Source organism: Vidua macroura, chromosome 4 (genome assembly GCF_024509145.1).
Source record: "Vidua macroura isolate BioBank_ID:100142 chromosome 4, ASM2450914v1, whole genome shotgun sequence".
Lineage (NCBI taxonomy): Eukaryota > Metazoa > Chordata > Aves > Passeriformes > Viduidae > Vidua > Vidua macroura.
In genome coordinates, this window is record NC_071574.1 from 9,375,107 (window position 1) to 9,394,552 (window position 19,446).

Genomic DNA, 19,446 nt, shown 5'->3' on the forward strand with positions numbered 1-19,446 from the left:
TTTTCCCTCAGTAAGTCCTTTAACACTTACAGAAAATAACTTCCAGTCGACTATAAGTAATTCTATAATTAAACTGACAAACAGAAAGGCAACTTGTTTGGAAATTGAATGTTTGGACACAGTGGAGTGTAGTAATTTTTTTTTTTTTTTAATATATCCTCTAAATTTTTCCATTGATGGAAAGGACACTATGCAATAAATCTGGTCTACTGACAATAAACTCTTGTTCTGTATTCACTGGTGCGCCGCAGGTGGAACAAAATCTCATTTTTGCCTAGCAGGTTCCAGAATAATTTACAATTAACCTGAGGAGCACCCTGGACCTCCAGTGCTTGACAGGAATTTCACCATTGCCTGCAGTTTCATGGAGAGTCAGATGGTTTCTTCTGGGGGCAAATCATTCAGTAGGAGTGAAGGAAAGTTAAGTTTGAATAATATGTGTTTTGAGTCCGATCCAAAGCACACTGATTGTCAGAGGGAGCATTTGCCCACATATTCCTCTGCTAGCAAAGATAACTTTTATAAGAAGCAATCATTTTAATGACTCAGAGTATAAATGGATAGCATGAGGTCATAAAGGTATTTCCTTTCTCTCCCCTGCAGATCTATGGCTCTTGCATGGCACAGCAGTTCATATTGAGAGCCAGACAGACTGCTCACAGAGGTGCACTGCCATCCTCCATAACCTGCAGCGTCAGGATTCAGTTTTATGTGAGAAAAGGTCTATTTAAAATTAGTAGACGTGTAGTGAATCCAGCAGTAATCCTGAGGCCAGGAAACATCTCAGCAGTGACACAACTTCACAGGAGAGGTGATGGGTTTTCTGTCTTGTAGTGACATCACACCCAGGCTGGATTTCCCTCTGCACCCAGAGCGATGTAAATGTGCACTTAAATTACAGGCAAAGAAGTGTGGTATATGTAAAAAAACAACTTCTGATTTAAAGATATGATTTAGAATTTAGAAACATCTTGCTGAAAATAAACCCAGAGTTTCTGCTTTCTGTAAAATGATGTGTTCCAACACTGGTGGGATTAATTTTTTAAATTAAATTAAAGAACAAGTGGAATGTACTGAAAAAAAAAATTCTTCCTGACTCTGTTAGTGCCTGTGCTAGTAGAGGATAATAGAAGGAAAAGTTATGTAATTCCTTAGCACACGTAACGGAGCCTTTCCCAGCTCAGGGATACCTGGATGCTGTGGATCTCAGTTTCCTCAGGGCATGTCAGTGTCCCAACCAAATTCCATCGCCATGCAGTAATGAATGGACAGGTTTTCAGCCTGTAGTATGAGATCACAGGTTTCTTCTAACTTAAAAATTGCTATAAATTACCCATGAGCACCATGACTATTTTTTCAGCCGACATCTTCATCCCTCACTGAAGACCAAAGTATAACTCCAAACAAAGAAAGCCTACTTCTCCCAACTGAAAAACAAAATAAGCAAGGAAAAGTGCGTAACATCCTTGCCTACACAATACAGTGCCATCTTTACTTGTTAAAGACATCTTCAGGCATTCAAAATTCACTGTGGCCAGAAGCAACATCTAGCCCAGCTCAGGAGAACAGTCCAGGCTATAGTTTGGTTTGAAATGGAGCCAACTGTCCCTTTGCAATACCCGTATTTTTTTCTGTGCAGGACAATCAGTGGAGAACAGACACCAAGAGAGAAATCACGCACAGTATATCAGCCGTAGTCCTGTCACAGCAACTGTAATATGATCAGTGGCAGAAGCTCTTAAGACAGTTGGTATTCCTGTGTCTCTCAAAAAAAACTTAAATTTTATTCCATGTGTATCTTGTTTTGCCCCCCCTAATGAAATACTTACTTTTGCCTACTTTTTAGACATAGAGCATTGTAACAACTTCTTCCCAACCACTCTTTGCAGCCTCCCAGTCCCACATCACCTGCTAACACCTGAAATTGTCACTGTCTGCTACAGAAAAAAAGTATATTTGTCTATGGCTAAGGCCATATAGGAAATGTTACAAGGATTCAAAACATGAAACTATACATTTTCTTTCAGGGGATGCCTTTCTGAGGGCACTCACCATGTTTTGTATGGATCATATAGCAACGTATACACAGAAAGAAAAGTATGTGTGTTGGGTTGCTTGCTATCACATACCAGGCTGACATGATTTACCTACCCCTTGAGTGAAGGCTAAGCTCAGGAGTCAGTGGAAAATATATTTCTGCTACAAAACTGCCAAGGTCTCTATCTCAGTCCATTCAAAGCTAACATGCACTGAATTTTTACAGATGCATCCTCCAACCATGCCAATCTAGAAACAAAACCACAATGAACCCTGCTAGGCAGAATTTGGCCCCATTTGGTGCTTTTATTCTGAACTGCAGCAAAGGGAAGCACTGATTCCATCAGCTTGTTCCCACAATTATTTCACTTACAAGATGCAGGCTGTAAATGGTACATAGCAGCTACACTTCACAAAACAAACAATCTTCTCCCTGTAATTTACGTGTAGGAGGAGACCTGTATCTTTCTTAGGTAAAGGCTTATCAGGACCTATCTGAGAGAGCTCTAGTGAGTAAGAATCAAAGCTAACAGAGATGGTGCTGTTCCTAATTCATTATAAATAGCAGGAAATCAGCAAAATCCCCCAGGATGGCAGTGGGAGTTGCAGGGACAGCTGTAGGCTATGCCAGATACATATATTGCTGCATGCCAAGTTACACTGTTTTTTCTTCCTGCACAGCTAATGCTCATTGCATTCCTATTTATAGTTCCCATCTTTCGGTCAGTTGCCACAGTTCCAAAATAAATAAGGGCAAGCTGTAATGTTTCATACTGAGTGACACCAGACACTCTTTCTACCTTCTCAGCATCTCTCCTTTCACAAAGCTCATCACAGGTACCCGCTTGTCTTTCTCAGAGAAGGTGCGAAATAGTAATTACAGTGCTATAGTGAGACAAAAGAAAGTATTTACAGTTAATCTTTCTTCCACTTTGCAAAGCAACTGTGCACAAGGGATTGCATCAATCATTAAAAAACGTGGAGATATATTTAAATTTCTTTGCCTCCTTTTTTAGAGGGTAGGGTGAAACTAACACAATTGACTTCCAGCAGTGCAATGCCAGTCTGCTTTCAGGTGAGATGCTCATATACTTCCATTGCACTTATTTCACACATCTTGGGCATAAAGCTACATCTGTCCTCTTTGCATATACTAGCTTATGGCAAAGTACAGGCAAATCCAGAACTGGAAAGAAATTGCTACAAGAAAGTGAAATAAAATTGAATTAATTTTAGTCTTTTTTTAATTAGATTTTTTTTTTTAACAGAAGAAAATAGCACTGCTTCCCAAATTTACACAGCCTAATGTTTTAATCATACAGGATTCTTAATACTTCCTCTGAGAATTACTCTTCCCTCCCTCCTTCTTGCTTGTTTACAGATAGTTTTTGGTATTAAATAAGAGGAAGAGTGGGGCTGTCGAGGGTCTAGTGCCCCTGTCCTGTGATGCTCATGTTGAATTTGGCTGAAATTTGAAAAATAAAAAAAAAGTTAAGTCCCTTGTCACACATATTTTTCAGAAAAATAATGGCCTGCTTGCCAGAAGTTAATAAATTATACAATCCCCAAATAGTCTACTACTGAGCTCATAGCATTAGTAAAGCATTAACACAGTCATCACAGCAGAAACCCCAGCAACCTGATGGAGTAACAGTCGAAGAAACAGCAGCCAGGAGTGCTACTCCTTCACCCTTGGGGCCCAGCAATCCAGCCCCACTTTGGATAAAGAGCCTTTCTTGTGCTGTCAGTGTTAGTCACATCGTTCAAATAAATAAACATTTGCATCCCAGTGCTGCAGAATCCAAGTTTGAGGGTAGATGATTTAAGAATAGTTTGTTACAGCTGGACATAATGTGTAGGTTTTTTCTTCTAAGACAAAACCACTAACAAAGCAGCATTGAAAGCAAGAACATGAGGATGAAGGGAAGAAGCAGAACAGAGGATGGGGAGATAACAGAATTCCCAGCCCACAAAGTTTTAGGCCACGTCTATAACTGTAAAAAAATCCAGAGCTTTCAGTTTAGTTCTCAAAATCCCTGCTCTGCTTCAGATTATTTGTCCAGAACTGAGTTCTTGCAACAGAAGTTACAAGTCTAGTAGTGCATAACTTGTCATACATAACTTGTGTATAATGAAATATTATGCAAAGAATAAAGCATTGATAGAAAAGAACACGTGCCAAACTTGCTTGTAGACAAGTATTACATTGTGCATGTATGTATATGGAAAAGAGCATGTAGTTAACAAGAATATCAAGTAAACTTCATGATACTTAATATTTAGAGCACGTGGGAAATTTAGAGGTCAGAGCCGTATTCTGTGGGTCTAAATTTTTGCGTACCTGTATGCTAATGATTCTTTTTAGACTCTCAGACCTGCACAGGCAAAAGGCAACCACAACTTCAAGGGCCTGGATTGTGTTTAGGACACCTGAATGTGACTCTGCATGTTCAATAAAAGTAAGAAAAAGGAGCAGGTGGCAACAGAGAAGGTGCAGTTCAGCTGAGGTCATTGTGGCTTACGAAGCCTCAAAGCCTGATGATCCTAGGAGTGAATCTGAGAGGATGAGATCACACTCAGTGAGGGGAAAAATGCTGCCATCTGGTGCCTCTGGGAAAAAAAAAAAAAAAAAAAAAAAAAAAAAAAAAAAAAAAAAAAAAAAGAGGATTATGTTGATGGCATGCTTCATCTGCAGTGGTATCAGTGCTTCTGATTCAGTCCTGCAGACCTCCAGCTGTTTTTTTGTTGTTAGGAGGTGTTACCATTCTGCAAGTCTTACTTTAATCAAACAGGCTGAAAAAGTGCATTTTACAGTGGTTTGCCCACAAGAGGAATATCGTTAAGTATTAATATAGTCTTTAAGGCAATTTTAGGAAAGATGGTTTCACACAAAGTCACTTACATCTGAGAATAACATAGACCATATTCATTTTGATGAAGTTATGGATATTCACAGCAAGAGATTTCAAAATGCTCTTCTATCACAAATCATATATATATGTATATATTTTACTACTATGTAGCAGAAGAAACTTGCAGTCTGTTAAGTACATCTGAGGGAGAATGAAAATGCTGGATTTTGCTATCAAGTTGAGTGAAAAAGTTTAGCAGAATAGGAATTCAATGCATTTCTTTTGCAGAACTGACTTTGACCTTGAGCATCACTGCCCAGCCTCTAATGCCCACTATTTTATCTTATGAGCATTGTAGATTATACTGAGTGCATGTCAGAAGCCTCAGAGGATACAGGACCAGACACTAACCACCACTTACTTTTATAATTCTCCTTTTACATCAGTCTATTTCGGATTGTTGTTGATAGAGCCTCAGAGTATGTGCCAAATATGTACTGAGACACTCCACGGTGTTAGAATGAGGGAGTGTTATTTTTGTCTAAGATATTTTTATTTTTATAAGCTTTTGCAGAAAGCCATAATGGTAGCTTGGGGAGATTGAATTTACTGATTAAATTAAAACCCATACATTGCTCTATTTTAGATGTAATAAAGATAGCACTTTCTGGGAACTTAAATTTGTTTATCCCCTGACTAAGGGAAAATCTGAGGGCCACAGGTCATCTTCCAACTGGAAGTAAGCTGAGTAAAGTGGTTCATATACCATATTCATTTTTAGACACAGCATTTTTGTAACAAAGTGGTCACAAAACCTCAGGAATGAAATTCACTCTTGCAGATAAACTAACTCAGGCAGCTTCCTAGGAAGATACTCTAATCTAAGAACAGCTTCAAACTCATGAAGTAACCAAAGGACCAGAGAGTCTTGCAAAGGATTTATTGTACAACTCTGCTGAGCAAAGAAAAGGAACACTTTCCATTTAGTTCCTAGCCTTAATATATCTACAGCCACTTTATACATGTTTTTCCTAAAAAAATCCCTACATTTTCATCCAAATCAGAGCTAGATCCTTATATCACTAATGTTGCATTGGAAGAACTTGGAGTTTGTTCGTCTCCAACAACATTGGAATTACTTGTGGATACATGGAGGGAGTCTGGATTTTTTAGATGTGTACATAACTTATGGTAGAGGAGTAATGTCTTTGACCGTCCTTTGACCATGAACAAATCAGGCAACTTGAAGCCCTTCTAATATTCTTAGCCATATCATATAAAACTAGGTTTAAGAAACAACAAAGAAGTTTTGTCAGTGTCTGTGGCAGCCTTGTTAACAGCAACTTCAGTCGTCGGTCTCCCTTCAAGTTACAGTCTGGGAAGGGCATTTCATTTCACACATAAAAGTGATTTTGCACAAGTTCCACCTCCAAGTAGAGTAACAGAATCATGTCAGCAAGGTGATCCAAAGATATTTCTTAGTAGCCAAACTTTTGGCGATTCTCAAGGGATTTGATGAGAGTTTTCTGTAGTAGATTGATAGATGGCTAAGCAATCTTCTGAGCAAGCCATGGGAAACGTGCCTGGAAAGAGCCTGTGCCTTATCAGTGGGCTTATATTAACCCGGTCTACAGGGTCCACATCTCCACTGGATCACTCTTTAGGTTCCTGCCTTTTGAGAGGAGTGGGAAAACACCAGGCTAAAATAAGCAGGGCTCCAGATATCCTTGGCCCAGAGAAGTAGAATTATAGTAGAGATAAGCTACAGCCTTGGTGTATATGTAGCGTCTTGAGGATAACAAAACACAGCTCATGGTCTCTAAAATGACTTGCCTAATGCTTTCCAAATGACTAGATGTGTTAACCTTTGGACCTAGGTTGCCACGATACCATGAGATGTCCTTACAAACTCAATTAGTTTCTCAGAATACTTTAGCCATCAGTCCACAACCATTGCTCAGTGCACTCATGCATTTCAAAACCTCCGCTGCAGGGATACGAGAAAGATGTCGCATATCTTAGCTTTTCCTTAATTTATACATTGTCCATCTGTGCACTAGCATATGCTACTTTAAACATGCAAAAATGTCACTTTGCCTTCAGTCACAAGAGGAAAGCAGCGACTCCTGGCTTTTTTATGTCATCACTTTAGCCAACCAGCTTTTGCAAATAAGATTTTTTGATACTAAAAATGGATGCTTAAGCAGTTCTGGAAGAAGATATGTGCAAATATCCCGTAGTAAAACTACTAACAGCTCAATATGTGGGCATCAGCTTCCTTACGCTTTTTAAAGAATTTTTTATATATAAATACTACCTAAAAGAATGGCTTCTTCTTTCAACACCCAATTGCCACTGCCAGATGTAGACTGTTGGCTTCTGAAAATGAAGCAGATCCCCCAGCTACCCCCTGAAGCAGAAGAAGTGGTTGCAGCTTGATGTAATCTGCTGCTGAAGTTCAAGTCAGCCACATGGCCGATCACACAGGATGGGGTTTGAACACTGCTTTGCCAGATGCACATTCATCCCAATGTTTGTGGCTAGCACGTGCACTTATTTTATTGCAGATGGTTAGCATCTCTGAAAATAAGACTTGGGTCTGAAAGGCAGTAGTTTTCTGCATGATGTTAAGCTTGTTTTTTTTTCCCCTCCCCATTAAATCAACTGATCAAAAAGTACACAAACTAGCTTGCATGTTCATTTTAATCCTCTCATCTATTCTCCTCCACCATGTGATCCTTTCTTCCTCAAAACACCCAACAGTTTTGTACATTGTCAGCAGTAAGAAACCAAGTACAGGAACCTCAAGAATTTCATGGACCTTTGACAGAAGGCAGTCCTGAGTGTTATTGCACACTTGTTGTCTCTTCATGAGCCACCCTGCTTTCTCAAAACATCTAATGAAGACTTGGAAAACTCATAAACTCTTCCTGAGAGTATTTCTTCACTTGTAATACAAGTCTTTCCTGTCAACAAATTTGCTCACTCTCCTCATAATTTCCTCTTGTGCCCTCTGAAGAGATAAACTGCAAACCCTGCAACTGGCTTTTATTTCCTCATTCAGGCACTGACCAGAAAGGCACGGGGATATTCTCTTGTCGAGTCATCAGCATAAAATGCTGACTATCACGACCAAGTGAAAAGATGGCAGTTCCTGCAAAATCTCTGTTCTGGGAAGTGGCCAACAGAGCTTGAACAACCTCTCCTAGCTGGTTAGTGGGAGTATTCATTAGTACATCTGAAACATTACATTTTCCAGCAGAGGCTACAGGAGGGAAATCAAGGTTAAAAAGTGATATTTATGAGGAAAATAATGTATGTCAATTCAATTGCTTCTAATTATTACAGAGATGGTCCTGTGCAGAAAACACTTCAGCTGTTCCTTCTCCCTGTCACCTAAAAAGAAATGATGCAAGGAGATTTTTCTCTCCATTTTGAAGGAAAGCCACAAATCACATTTTTAGGAGGAGTGCCATGCTTATCTGCTCTTACTAAAGCCAAAGAGGTAGAAGGTAATGTTTGCAGAAACAATTTTTGCAGTAATTCCATTCTCCAGCCCCTTCAAGAGGTGCCAATCCTTTGGCCACCAAAACCTCAGTTATCCTCTTAAGGAAGTAGTTGATCTAGTTTATTCTGTGATTTGTGACACAATGTTGAATTATTATGAAAATGATTCACCTTTGGTCAGAGATAAGGACTGTAGGAGAAAAGCTGCTAGCCTTCAACCTCTGTGATATAGACTTACCAGATTCTTCTTGTTTCCCCTCACGGGGATTCACCCTCAGATACAGAGCCTTCTCATTCTCCTCACCTGGGAATCACAGCTGGTTCTTAAACCTACTTATTGCAAGTTTGCAGATAAGATTCCTATGGAAGTGGTCTTCATTACAGATTCTACTAGCACAGTGACTGAAGGGGAGAAATGAAGAAAATTTAAACAAATACTAGGACTAAAGTGGAGAACAACTTCCTGTGTTCACAGCAGAATTCATGCTAAGAACAGAATTTGTGGTAGACTCGCTCTATTGGATTAATTTAGGGGATTTTAACTTTTATATGCAATCTTAAACAAGAAATATTAATTGGGGGGAAAAAATCAATGTAATGTTTTGTTACATGATTTGTCTTTTCCTCCATGACTGTCTAAAGACTGGGTGAGGGCAAGAAAAACCAAAAAACTCAAATAATATTGTCTCACATGACTGACTCCTAACACTCAGAGAATCACATTTCTGTGACAATTTTCCAGCAGTAACAAAGCTTCAAAATTAAAAGTGAGATTGCTTAGTCATCAGGACTTGGTGGTGTAGTTGTACCTGTTGTAGGGGATTGTATTACATGAGCTATGATTACCATTCTATTCCTACTTCTCTGTTGCACAAACGGCCCAGCAGAATTCCTAAAATTGAAAGGTGACTCAATCTCCCTATCCAGAAATAACGTTGATATTTTTTGCATGAGTATAAGCTCTAGCTTGCAGTTTTGATGATAAAATCCTTCCTGAGACACCCAGGGAAGGTCTCTACCATGTAGGAGTTTCCATCACTGTTCCTAGAGGCTTACTGAGCAATTCACATGCTTCCCACGTACCACATTTCCACCATCTGCAGCTTCCACGTGGTTTCCAGATGTCCTATTGCCACCAGCAGCCGTTTGTGAAGCAGCCTCCAGAGCAATGCTTTCTCACCGTTTCCAGGGCAATGCAACATGGCCACACAGTAGCCCCAGCTCAGCAAATCACCATTTCCAGCTTACACAGCATCCTACTACCAGCCAGAAGGCTAAGCTCAGGCCAGACTCACCTTGTCTTAATTGCACAAAATGATTCAGAGCTAGAGGAATTGTGTCCAGCAGGCTGCAGAGAGGATTTTTTTGTAGGTGGATTGCAGGGGGTGAGAGCTGCTTGCAAGAGACAGGTGCCTGGAAGGGGACAGAACTTTTGGGGGATGGGAGTGTTTTCTAATGGAGATGTCATGAAGAATATGATTTGTGTGCTTGAGAAGGTCCAACCAGGCTGGCCAGCTTCAGTTAGGAAATGCTGTGTCTTCCTTCCTGATCATGGAAACAGATCTCAGAGTTGGCTATTTTGCACAACTGCTTTCATTTCAGGTCATCTCAGTCCATGCAGAAAAACTTTCATCTGCTTCCTCTATCATTCTCTTTCCAAAATACAGAAAAGCCTTCTTTTTTTTTTTTTTGGGGGGGGGGTGGGGTGGGGTGGGGTGGGGTTTTTTTGGGTTTTTTTTTGGTTGGTTGGTTTGGTTTAGTTTTTTTTGCTCAATGAGCAGGTGAGAAGTGTAAGTGACCAATTCAGAAGGACAGTCTGTCCCAAAATTGCAGGAGGTGTTTGCATGCCCTTGTGAAAAAGACATGGCACCTTAGTAGATTACTTGATTTTCAAGTTGTTGCACCTAGACAAAGTCATAAGGTAGAAACTCACTTGGTGTTCTAAATAGCTAGTTCTGGCAAAGTGTCATCTTTCCCTCGGGTTTGGGGAGTTTAGTCTGTGAATACAGCTAATTTAGGCATTATACTGCATTCTCTTGGCTGGGTGGGTGTTGGACCAGGTGCTTGTGGCTCTGTGGGACCACAAGGCAGGTGGACTCTGCAACACCATCCTCAGTGCCAAGGGCTGAAGGCTTGCCTTCAGAGTGCCTGGAACATGAGAATGGCACCTCTAGCACCTAACACCCAAAAAAAAAACCCCATTCTCAAGCCTCTGGCCCTGCTTTGAGGTTTTTTTTTACAATACCTTGCAGAGGAGATGCCTGGTACAATCTCTGTTTCACAGCTGAGCAGGTGGATGCTGCAGGAGAGCTGTAGGTTGCAGACAGTGCAAGAGGGGAGGGAATCAGTATCTTCTGTGGAATTTCAAGCAGCTTCTTCTGGGGGCAGGCACACAAACAAACTTCCTCCTCTCCTGTCTTACTGTACTTGTTGAATCAGACAGTGTTCAAAAATACTAGCCTGGTTTTGTAGAAAAAAGGGCTGTTCTCTAAAGACATTGGAAGCAGGCAAAGCATCTAGCTTGGTCCTTTTGTCTAAAGGAGACAAATTTCATTTGAACTACCAAAATATATTCCAGTATTTTAGTCCAGGACACAAGTACTGTTTTTCAAAATACTGCATTCAGCTGTCAGTCTCTTCTTACGTGAATGCACTTGATTTCCAGATTTCTCCTCAAAAGTCTTGCTGTAGAGATTTCTGCTTTAGGGTTTTACGTGTGTTTTTTAAAATAATAATTAACTCCCCCTAACAAATGTCCATCTTTACATCTAAAAAGACAAACATAAAATAACCTGTTTACTGATGGCTATATAGAGAACAAATCTGAATGGTGTAAAGGTTGATTTATAATGCATTTTCCCAAAAAACAGTTACTGAAAGAAGAATATGAGAACCAGGCTTAAGCAATGGAAAAGTTGTACGTAATTTAATAATAATAAAAAAAGTTGCTATATTGATCCTCAGTTAAACAATAGTTTAGTCCTTCTCCACTCTAGAAGTACACTAAACTACAGTCTGAGCAAATGTAATATTATTCATCCAACTGTGTTCTCACTTAGGTCAAGTTTAATTAAGACTTGCCTTAATTCAAACAGTAACATCACATCCCTGATAAAGAGCAAGTTAAACCTCCCCTTGCATTGAACACCATCACGTTCCCAAGAGTTTCAGTGTTAGCTCAAGTTAATTATGTTAAAATTATTTCCTTTACTGAGCTGATGTAAAGATCATCTGACCCCTTAGAACAGGAGCAGCAAATTAAAGCTTTCTGCCACTGCCAGCAAAGGCTGCCTTACCACTGCACCCTCGTGGTGGTTTGTCTGCCTTGAATTTTAACACTGAAGGGCTTCATCACCTAAAAATCATTGCTCAGTTACACTGCTTGGCTTCTTAACTCTTAAGATTCTTCCAGGGAGGTTTTCAAAGTTCTCATCTTCCAAATATCTTTGTCTGGCAGTGGCATGAAAACAAAAATCACTGAGCATAAATGCTCACCTGTCGAAGTTTTCAAGCATGGGAATGTGTAAATTGGAAGCTCTTTCTGTCTTACAGCACAGCTAAAGACAGATAACTTCCAGGTGAGACAGTTGAGAAAAACCCGGTGTTTCTTGGGCAGCATTCCTCTTTTGACTGTTTTTAAATGAGCCCTTCAAACAGACAAGGGACAGGAATGAAAGAAACTGGACGAAAATGCCTCAAATCTGTTTTACAAGTTTTCAAAATTTTTAGCCCAGGAACATTCAAATTATCAGACAATTGGAGCCCTTTCCACATATTGTGAGTATACAGAGACTCTGGTCACAAAACCAAACCAAACAGCAATGAACCAGAAGAATTTGTTTGTAGTTAGTGTTATCAGTGTAGTTAGTGTTATCCTTGTGCTGAAGACATGCCAAATTTCTGCACAAATTAAAAACCAACCATGAAGTACACAAAGGGACCTTTTCTGATTCTGGCAAATGCTTTCTTCTGACCTTTTGTGGTGAATTTCTACACTATAAATAAATAAAAAAAAATACTTAAGGCTTTCTTCTAGACACTTACACTTTGTGATCTGATGGATAGGGATGATGTCACCTGCATAAGACAGGCCATTCTTTTGTCCTGCTGTACAGGGGTTTTCACAGAAAAAAGCTTAAAAGCATCAGAAATCTACAAGTTGTTTTTTCTTATAGCCTCTGTTCAAAAAGGGTGGCATTACATTTGCTGCATACCAGATGAATAAACGTGATAACCTCAATGCTGACAAATTGTTTAAGAGAAGGCAGAAGGCAAATACTATGTTGTCTTCTAGCCAAAGCTTCAGAGGGCTTTGGTTTAAAAATTAGGTCAAATACAGTAATGCCTACAGACTGGCACTCTTTTCAATTCCACCCTAGCACAGGGCTCAAAGTCCCATCCAACCTGGTCTTGAATGCTTCCAGGCATGGGAATTTTAAAGCCATTCTTCCTTTCTCTATCACTACATGCCCTTATAAAAAGTCCCTCTTCATCTCTCTTGTAGCCCTTTTCAATACTGGAAGGCTGCTAGAAGGCCTCTTCAGGGTCTTCTCTTCTCCAGGCTGAACAACCCAAACTCTCTTAGCCTGTTTTCATAGGAGAGGTGCTCCAGCCCTCTGATGTTCTTTGTGATGTCCTCTAGACTCCCTCCAACAGTTCCATGTCCTTCTCATGTTGGGGACACAGTACTCAGGGTGGGGTATAGGAGAAATGAGTAGAGGGACAGAATCACCTCCCTTTACCTGCTTCTTGTGTCACTTTTCATGCAGCCCAGGACACATTTGGCTTTTGGGGCTGCAAGTGCACATTACTGGGTCATGTCAAGCTTCTCATACACCAACATCCCCAGTTCTTCTCAGGGCTGCTTTCAATCCCTTCACTGCCCAGCCTGTACTTGTACTTGGGATTGCCCTGGCCCAGGTGCAGGATCTTGCACCTTGTTGAACTTCATAAGGTTCACATGGGCCCACCTCTCAAATCTGTCAAGGTCCCTTTGGATGGCATCCATCCCTCCAGCATGTCCACCACACCACACAGCTTGATGTCATTGGCAAACTTGCTGTGGCTGCACTCAATCCCCCTGTCCATGTCACCCACTAAGATTTTAAACAACTTCTTTTCTAGCTAAGCCTTCTTTTTAGGAAGTGTTTGGAAACACGTATTTTTGCTATGTGAAATTAGTTGTGTAATGACTATAATTTGTCAGTTTACAACAGAGCAGGCTAAGGTCAAATTTACATGCTGCTTTTGAAAGTACATCTGGCATTAGAAGAGCCAAGGATGCTGCGAGCTGAAGAAACAAGCTTCCCCTCACGTCCATTCACTTTGCCAAGCAGCCTCCCTAGTTTTTGTTTGAAGCTGAAATTAGCTAGCTTGGGACTGGGTGGAAATTCATTTTTGCTGAAGAGAGGAGGGTCATTCAGGTGTGGGAAAAACTGTTTAGTAACAAGGTGTCAGATATCTTTGAGCCCAAGTTGAAAACCTAAATTTTTCCTTTCTAATTGCTAACTATGCTTAGCCTTGAAGTAGTACTGTTTGCATGGGGTAGGAACAATTTGGCCACTTTGCTTAAGTGCCTGGGTATAAAAGCCTCTAGAAGAAAATCCATCAAGATAAAAAAAATCTTTCAGATCAACATGATATGTTTCAATTAAGCCTGCTCCAGTTAATGCAAAATCTAGAGTTTCATTTAACCTTTGCTGCATGCTTGGGAAGCCATAATCTCAAATTACATTTCAAGTAACTTTTGCTCAGACAAACAGAAAGGTTAGAGAGTATTTTAATCTCCAAATCCAGATATCTGTTCTGCAGGATTCCTGCTAACTGATCCTGAAGGTTTTAACAACACAAAGGCCCACAAGCTTTCAAATTAAAGCTCCCCAGGTTCATCAACTTCTGCTTCTGGGACAACTCAAAACATGAGTCTCTTTCAGCCTGAGGAGTAGCCTGCATATCCTTACTTATCCTGAACACATCAAACCCAGATCACGGCTTGCCACATCCTCCCCTCTGAGGTGCTTGGCATGCAGTGTCTGCAAATGACAGCTTTTTCCAGAAGAGATCAGAAAAACATGATTGCTTCCCAAGACAGAGAGAGCACTGGGAATTGGGATGTGCAGCTTTGGAGGTAAATGCCTTGCCCTTTAGGATAACTAACCATGGAGTTTCCTTCTCAGACAACCTCCCCATCACAGAATTGTGCTACAAACAGCCACTGTGGGAAACAGGGTTTCATTCCTGACATAGTACAGAGGCGCTCTCTAGAGACAAGAAGGAGACTGGAACCTGAGCTGGCCACTGTTGTACACTGGCATAGACAAGGAGGGGTGATGGCTGCATTCCTGCCCTGCTGCTGGATGTGGAGGGAACGATGGTCCTTGCTTGGCTCTCAAGAGAGAAGAATTTCTTCTCTCTCTTCAGCAGCAGGAGGTACCTCACTATAAATCACAGTACCAAAAGACACTGTATTCTGACCAGAAAATTAAGGGGCTCTAGGATGTACAGGAAGTCTGCAGCTGCCACTGCCAGCTCCTCATTCTGAAACACCCAATTCTTATCAACATTTTTTAAAATGCCTGTTACCAAGATTATCCTGAAATCCCCAAACACATCAGGACGTGCAGATTTCTAGCCTCAAAACAGTGTATCCCTGGTGCAACTGGAAGTCTGCTGAGACACAGCTTTGCCCAGTAGAAGCTACCCTTTATTCCTGAGACCTCTACCACGGCTGGCTGTCCCTCGCTATTTTTTCTGTGAAGAAAGTTTTCTAATACCCAAACTGTGTCTCCCCTAGTGTAGCTCATCCTGTTGCTTGCTACTTGGGAGAAGAGACTCACCCCCACCTCACTACACCCTTTTCTCAGGTAGTCGTAGAGAGTGATAAGTTCTCCCTTGCCCCCTGCTCCCGCTGCTCGGCCGCCAGGCGCGTCCTTCCGCAGCGCCTCCCGCCGCGACGGGAGGGAGTGGGATGGGGCGGGATGAGGAGGAGTGCGGCGGGATGCGCGGACGGCGGGGACCCCTAGTGGCACCCAGGCCCAGGCCGGGAGAGGTTTTAGGTCCTGCTGCCTCACTCAGGTATCGGTGAAATGCTTGTGGAAAAAGTAAAGTCAAGTCAGTATTTTTGGACCACTCTGTTCAAAAGAGGGAAAAAGCATGTTCAGCGTGAGTAATTGTCACAAAACCGGCTCCACAAAGTGTGGCTGTTTGCAAGTGGCACACACTTATTATTTAGTCTAACACTCTTTAAGTCTTACAAACCGAGCTTAAGAAGGGAGATGAACTGTTAGAAAGGAGAAGGAGGGTCCATTCCAAAATGGGATGTACTCAATAATTTTTGACACCAAAAACATAAGGCCAGATCCTTCCTTAGGGAAACTCCAAATACTCTTCTGAATTCATAATTTTCAGTTCATGCTAGGCCACGTACTGCTGTTGTCCATTTAGGATGTCTCAGTGTAGTGCAGACGTGCCATATACTCATGGGGCTGCAGTGCTGTGGCATAGTGGCTAGCCCTGGGCAGAGGGAAGCCCACGCCATGCCATGCCATGCCATGCCATGCCATGCCATGCCATGCCATGCCATGCCATCCATGGCACTCACCTGTCTGGGTCTACCATGTCAGGGAGGCAAGAGCTGCTCCTTGCCCTCCTGCTGCAGGAGGTCTTTCTTAAGCAGATATAAGAACTATAAGACAGATGGTTCTGACGCCTGCAGGAGCCATCACCTGCTTAGAAGTAATGAAAGTACCCTCTGAAATTTAAAACTGTACTTTTTCTCAGCTTTTTGTGTTGAACCAATTTTTTGTACATACACAACTTAGTTAATTGGGCTAAACTGACAGTTTTATTGAAGAAAAATTATAACATATTATATACAAGTACATATAAAACACGGTCTTTTTGCAAAATGTGTGTGATAAAAATGAACTAGATCTAATCATAATGTCTCAAGGGGAATCACAGACTGGTCTCACGAAGACATGGCCAAGAACAATCTGGCAGCAGGATGGCCTGAAGACAGCCAGATGCCTGAGGCACTGGTCCTGCATCCATCCCTGCTGTGTTTCCTCGTGTCACTCTCTCAGAGGACACTGCTGAGGCTCAGAGCAGCCATCTCCAGGTACCTGCCTGGCACTGGGAGCAGGGCACTGCTGCTCCTGCTCCCGTGGGCGGTGGGTGCCAAGGAAAGCCCTGCACACAGCCCTGAGTGCCCTCCTGAACAGGGACTGTCGCTGCTGTTGCACCGTGGCGTGACTGGCTGTGAGGGAAGATCTGTCCCCAGGGGACTGTGAGGGCAACAGGCAAGCTCCTGCCTGCACTCCTGGCACTAAGGGCACTTTCCAGGAAGAAGCAGATGGTGCATGGCCAGTGCTTGTGGGTGTGGCACGACCGGCCTCCCCTTGCTGCTGTGATGCTCGAGTTGGGAACATGGAGGGCTCATCCTTGGTGTCCATGGAACCAGCCAGGGCAGGAGATGTGCTCTGCACTTTGCTGATAGCCTCTCCTTTTGCTGCTGTGCTCTCATCCTCTTCCCGTTGAAACAGCTCTTGGTCACTGTACACTTCTGACATGTCTCGGGACTCATGGCTATGGCTGCCGTCTTCCCACATGTCTGAGGGCACTGGAGATGTGATGTCCTCTTCCAATATCTCATGGGACTGCTCCTTGTCAATCTTGTTTTCACAGTCCTCATCTTCCTTGGCCAAGGTCTCTGGATCACTGGGAACATGGACTTCAAGCCACTGCAGCACCTTCTGCTTGCTCGAAATGGCTTCCAACCCCTCCAGGCCTGTTGGCAATGGCTGCCCAAGGCTGCGAATTGTGGTTCCCTGGAAGGTGAGAAAGGAGAGAGGGGTATTTCTTGAGGAGTTCTTCCCCAGCTTGAGTAAGAACTTCTTTACACTGAGGTGGCAGAGCCCTGGAATAGGCTATCCAGGGAGGTTTGTGGAGTCTCTCCCTCTGGAGATGTTCCAAAGTCACCACACTTTTATGTGTGTAACCTGCTCAAGGTGACCATGCCTTGGCAGGGTGTTGGACTGGACTGTTTCCTGAGATCCCTTCCAATCCTAATATTTGTGATTCTGTGTGATTCAGTGATTCTGTTATTTGTAAAGGTCACCTGGCTTCCCCCAGGAAGTACCTGCTGGAGACCTGGCAGCAGCAGCTGCTGGAACAGTGCTGTGGAAGATGATGGGGCTGCAGTGGTGCAGTGCAGCAGCTGGCCCTGGTCAGAGGTTCATCCCCCTGTCCCATCCTGTCCTGTCTGTGGCAGTCACCTGCCTGGGTCTGCCATGGAGCTACCAAGACCATGTCAGGGAGGCAAGCTGCACATTGCCTTCCTGCTTTGGGGGCTCTTTTTCCTCCAGGCTGTCCTGCTGCCGTGGCAGGATAGCATTCCCCTGTGGAGCCCTGCACCAGGGATGGGCCTGGCCAGTTTTCTCCAGCCCTTGCAAAGGCTTCCACTTGCTTTATGTGATGGCTGGGGAGCCCCCTCCATCCTGAGAGCTCTGTGGGCGGAGGAGCCTGTCCCCATGGAGGGACAAGGCCTGGGCCTGGCTCTCCGGAGGCGCTGCCTCTGGCTACTTGTGACGCACCCTTGGGAAGCAAGACCATGAGGAGGAGGAAGAGTGGGATGGAGGCAGCTGCCTTGGCACAGCATCCCTCACAGTGCCAGCAAACCCTGCCCCGAGCCCCCAGGCAGCTCCATGCAGCCCCACGACCGGCCTGTCCCTCCTGCCCCGTCCCTCACCTGGCGCATCCAGTCCAGGCTCAGCAGAGGCCTGTGCGTCTGGGAGCTGGCATTCTTTGCACGGCTCTCCATGTCTGTCTTTGACACTCTGCTGCAGAGCTGCCAGGGGCCCCAGGGGAGATGCAGCCTCCTGTGGGAAGTGCTCTCCTGAGAGCGGGCACCCCAGGGCTCTGCGCTCCTTCAATCCCCCCACAGCCGGAGCGGGGCCCTGCGGTGTTACAGTGGTCTCTGGGCACGCTGCAGCCCCTCATCACAAAGCCCTGGCACCTGATTCTATTCCCAGTGCAGGTGTTTAATGGAAGAGAAAAGAGACCATATAAAACCATTATTTTTGGTTTTGAATCAATATTTTTTATGCACATAACTCAGGTAATTGGGCTAAACTGACAGGTTTTTTTAAGAAATATTATAACGTATTATACCCAAATACATATAAAACACAGTCTATTTGCAAAATATGTGTTGTAAAACAGATAAAACAGATCTAATTATAGTGTGTCTGAAGAGGAATCACAAAGACGTGGCCAAGAACAGTCTGGCAGCAGGATGGCCTGGGGACAGCCAGATGCCTGAGGCACTGGCCCTGCATCCATCCCTGCTGTGTTTCCCCGTGTCACTCTCTCAGAGGACACTGCTGAGGCTCAGAGCAGCCATCTCCAGGCACCTGTCTGGCGCTGGGAGCAGGGCACTCACCGGAGGTTGCCAAAGAATGCTCTGCACACAGCCCTGAGTACTCTCCTGAACAGGGACTGTTGCCTCCATGCCAGGGACAGGGGAGATCTGTCACAAAGGGGCTGTGTGGACATCAGACAAGCTCCTGCCTGCACTCCAGGCACCGGGGACTCTTCCCAGGAAGGAGTGGGTGGTGCATGGCCAGTGCTTGTGGGTGTGGTGGCACTGAGCTAGCCTGGCCAGTACTGCTCTCTGTGATGGCTGGGACAGGCTTGCCCTCACTTGGACAACACTTGACTCAAGGATGTGGCTGGCTCATCCTTGGTGTCCATGGGACCAGCTGAACCAACAGACATGATCTTGTAAGTTTGCTTCCATCTGAAGTCAGAAACTTGTTTTGTGCAGCTGGACATGACACAACATGGAGTCTGGCAGAGCTTGCTCCATCCTGGAACAGCCTATGCTTGTATCAGTTTGTCACATCAGAAACAAGGTCAAAGTATGCAGAGCTATACACACCCTTCAAGTACATACAACCTCCAATGATAAGCCCCAGTTAGGTAATATAAGCCACTACTGGGCAATAAGAGCTCTCAATATGTTTTCTTTAGAGGTGTGCATGATATTTGC

At 43.3% G+C, this 19,446-nt stretch overlaps 1 protein-coding gene across 1 annotated transcript; it reads right to left on the reverse strand.

The window, feature by feature from the left end:
* Positions 1-16,242: 16,242 nt before the first annotated feature.
* LOC128806693 (uncharacterized) lies at positions 16,243-18,313 on the reverse strand. The gene is made up of 2 exons (XM_053976457.1): positions 18,145-18,313; positions 16,243-17,224 (listed from the first exon to the last, which is right to left on the reverse strand). The coding sequence occupies exons 1-2, from the start codon at positions 18,214-18,216 to the stop codon at positions 16,469-16,471; spliced, it is 828 nt and encodes a 275-aa protein (XP_053832432.1). The 5' UTR covers positions 18,217-18,313; the 3' UTR covers positions 16,243-16,468.
* Between the last annotated feature and the right edge of the window lie 1,133 nt (positions 18,314-19,446).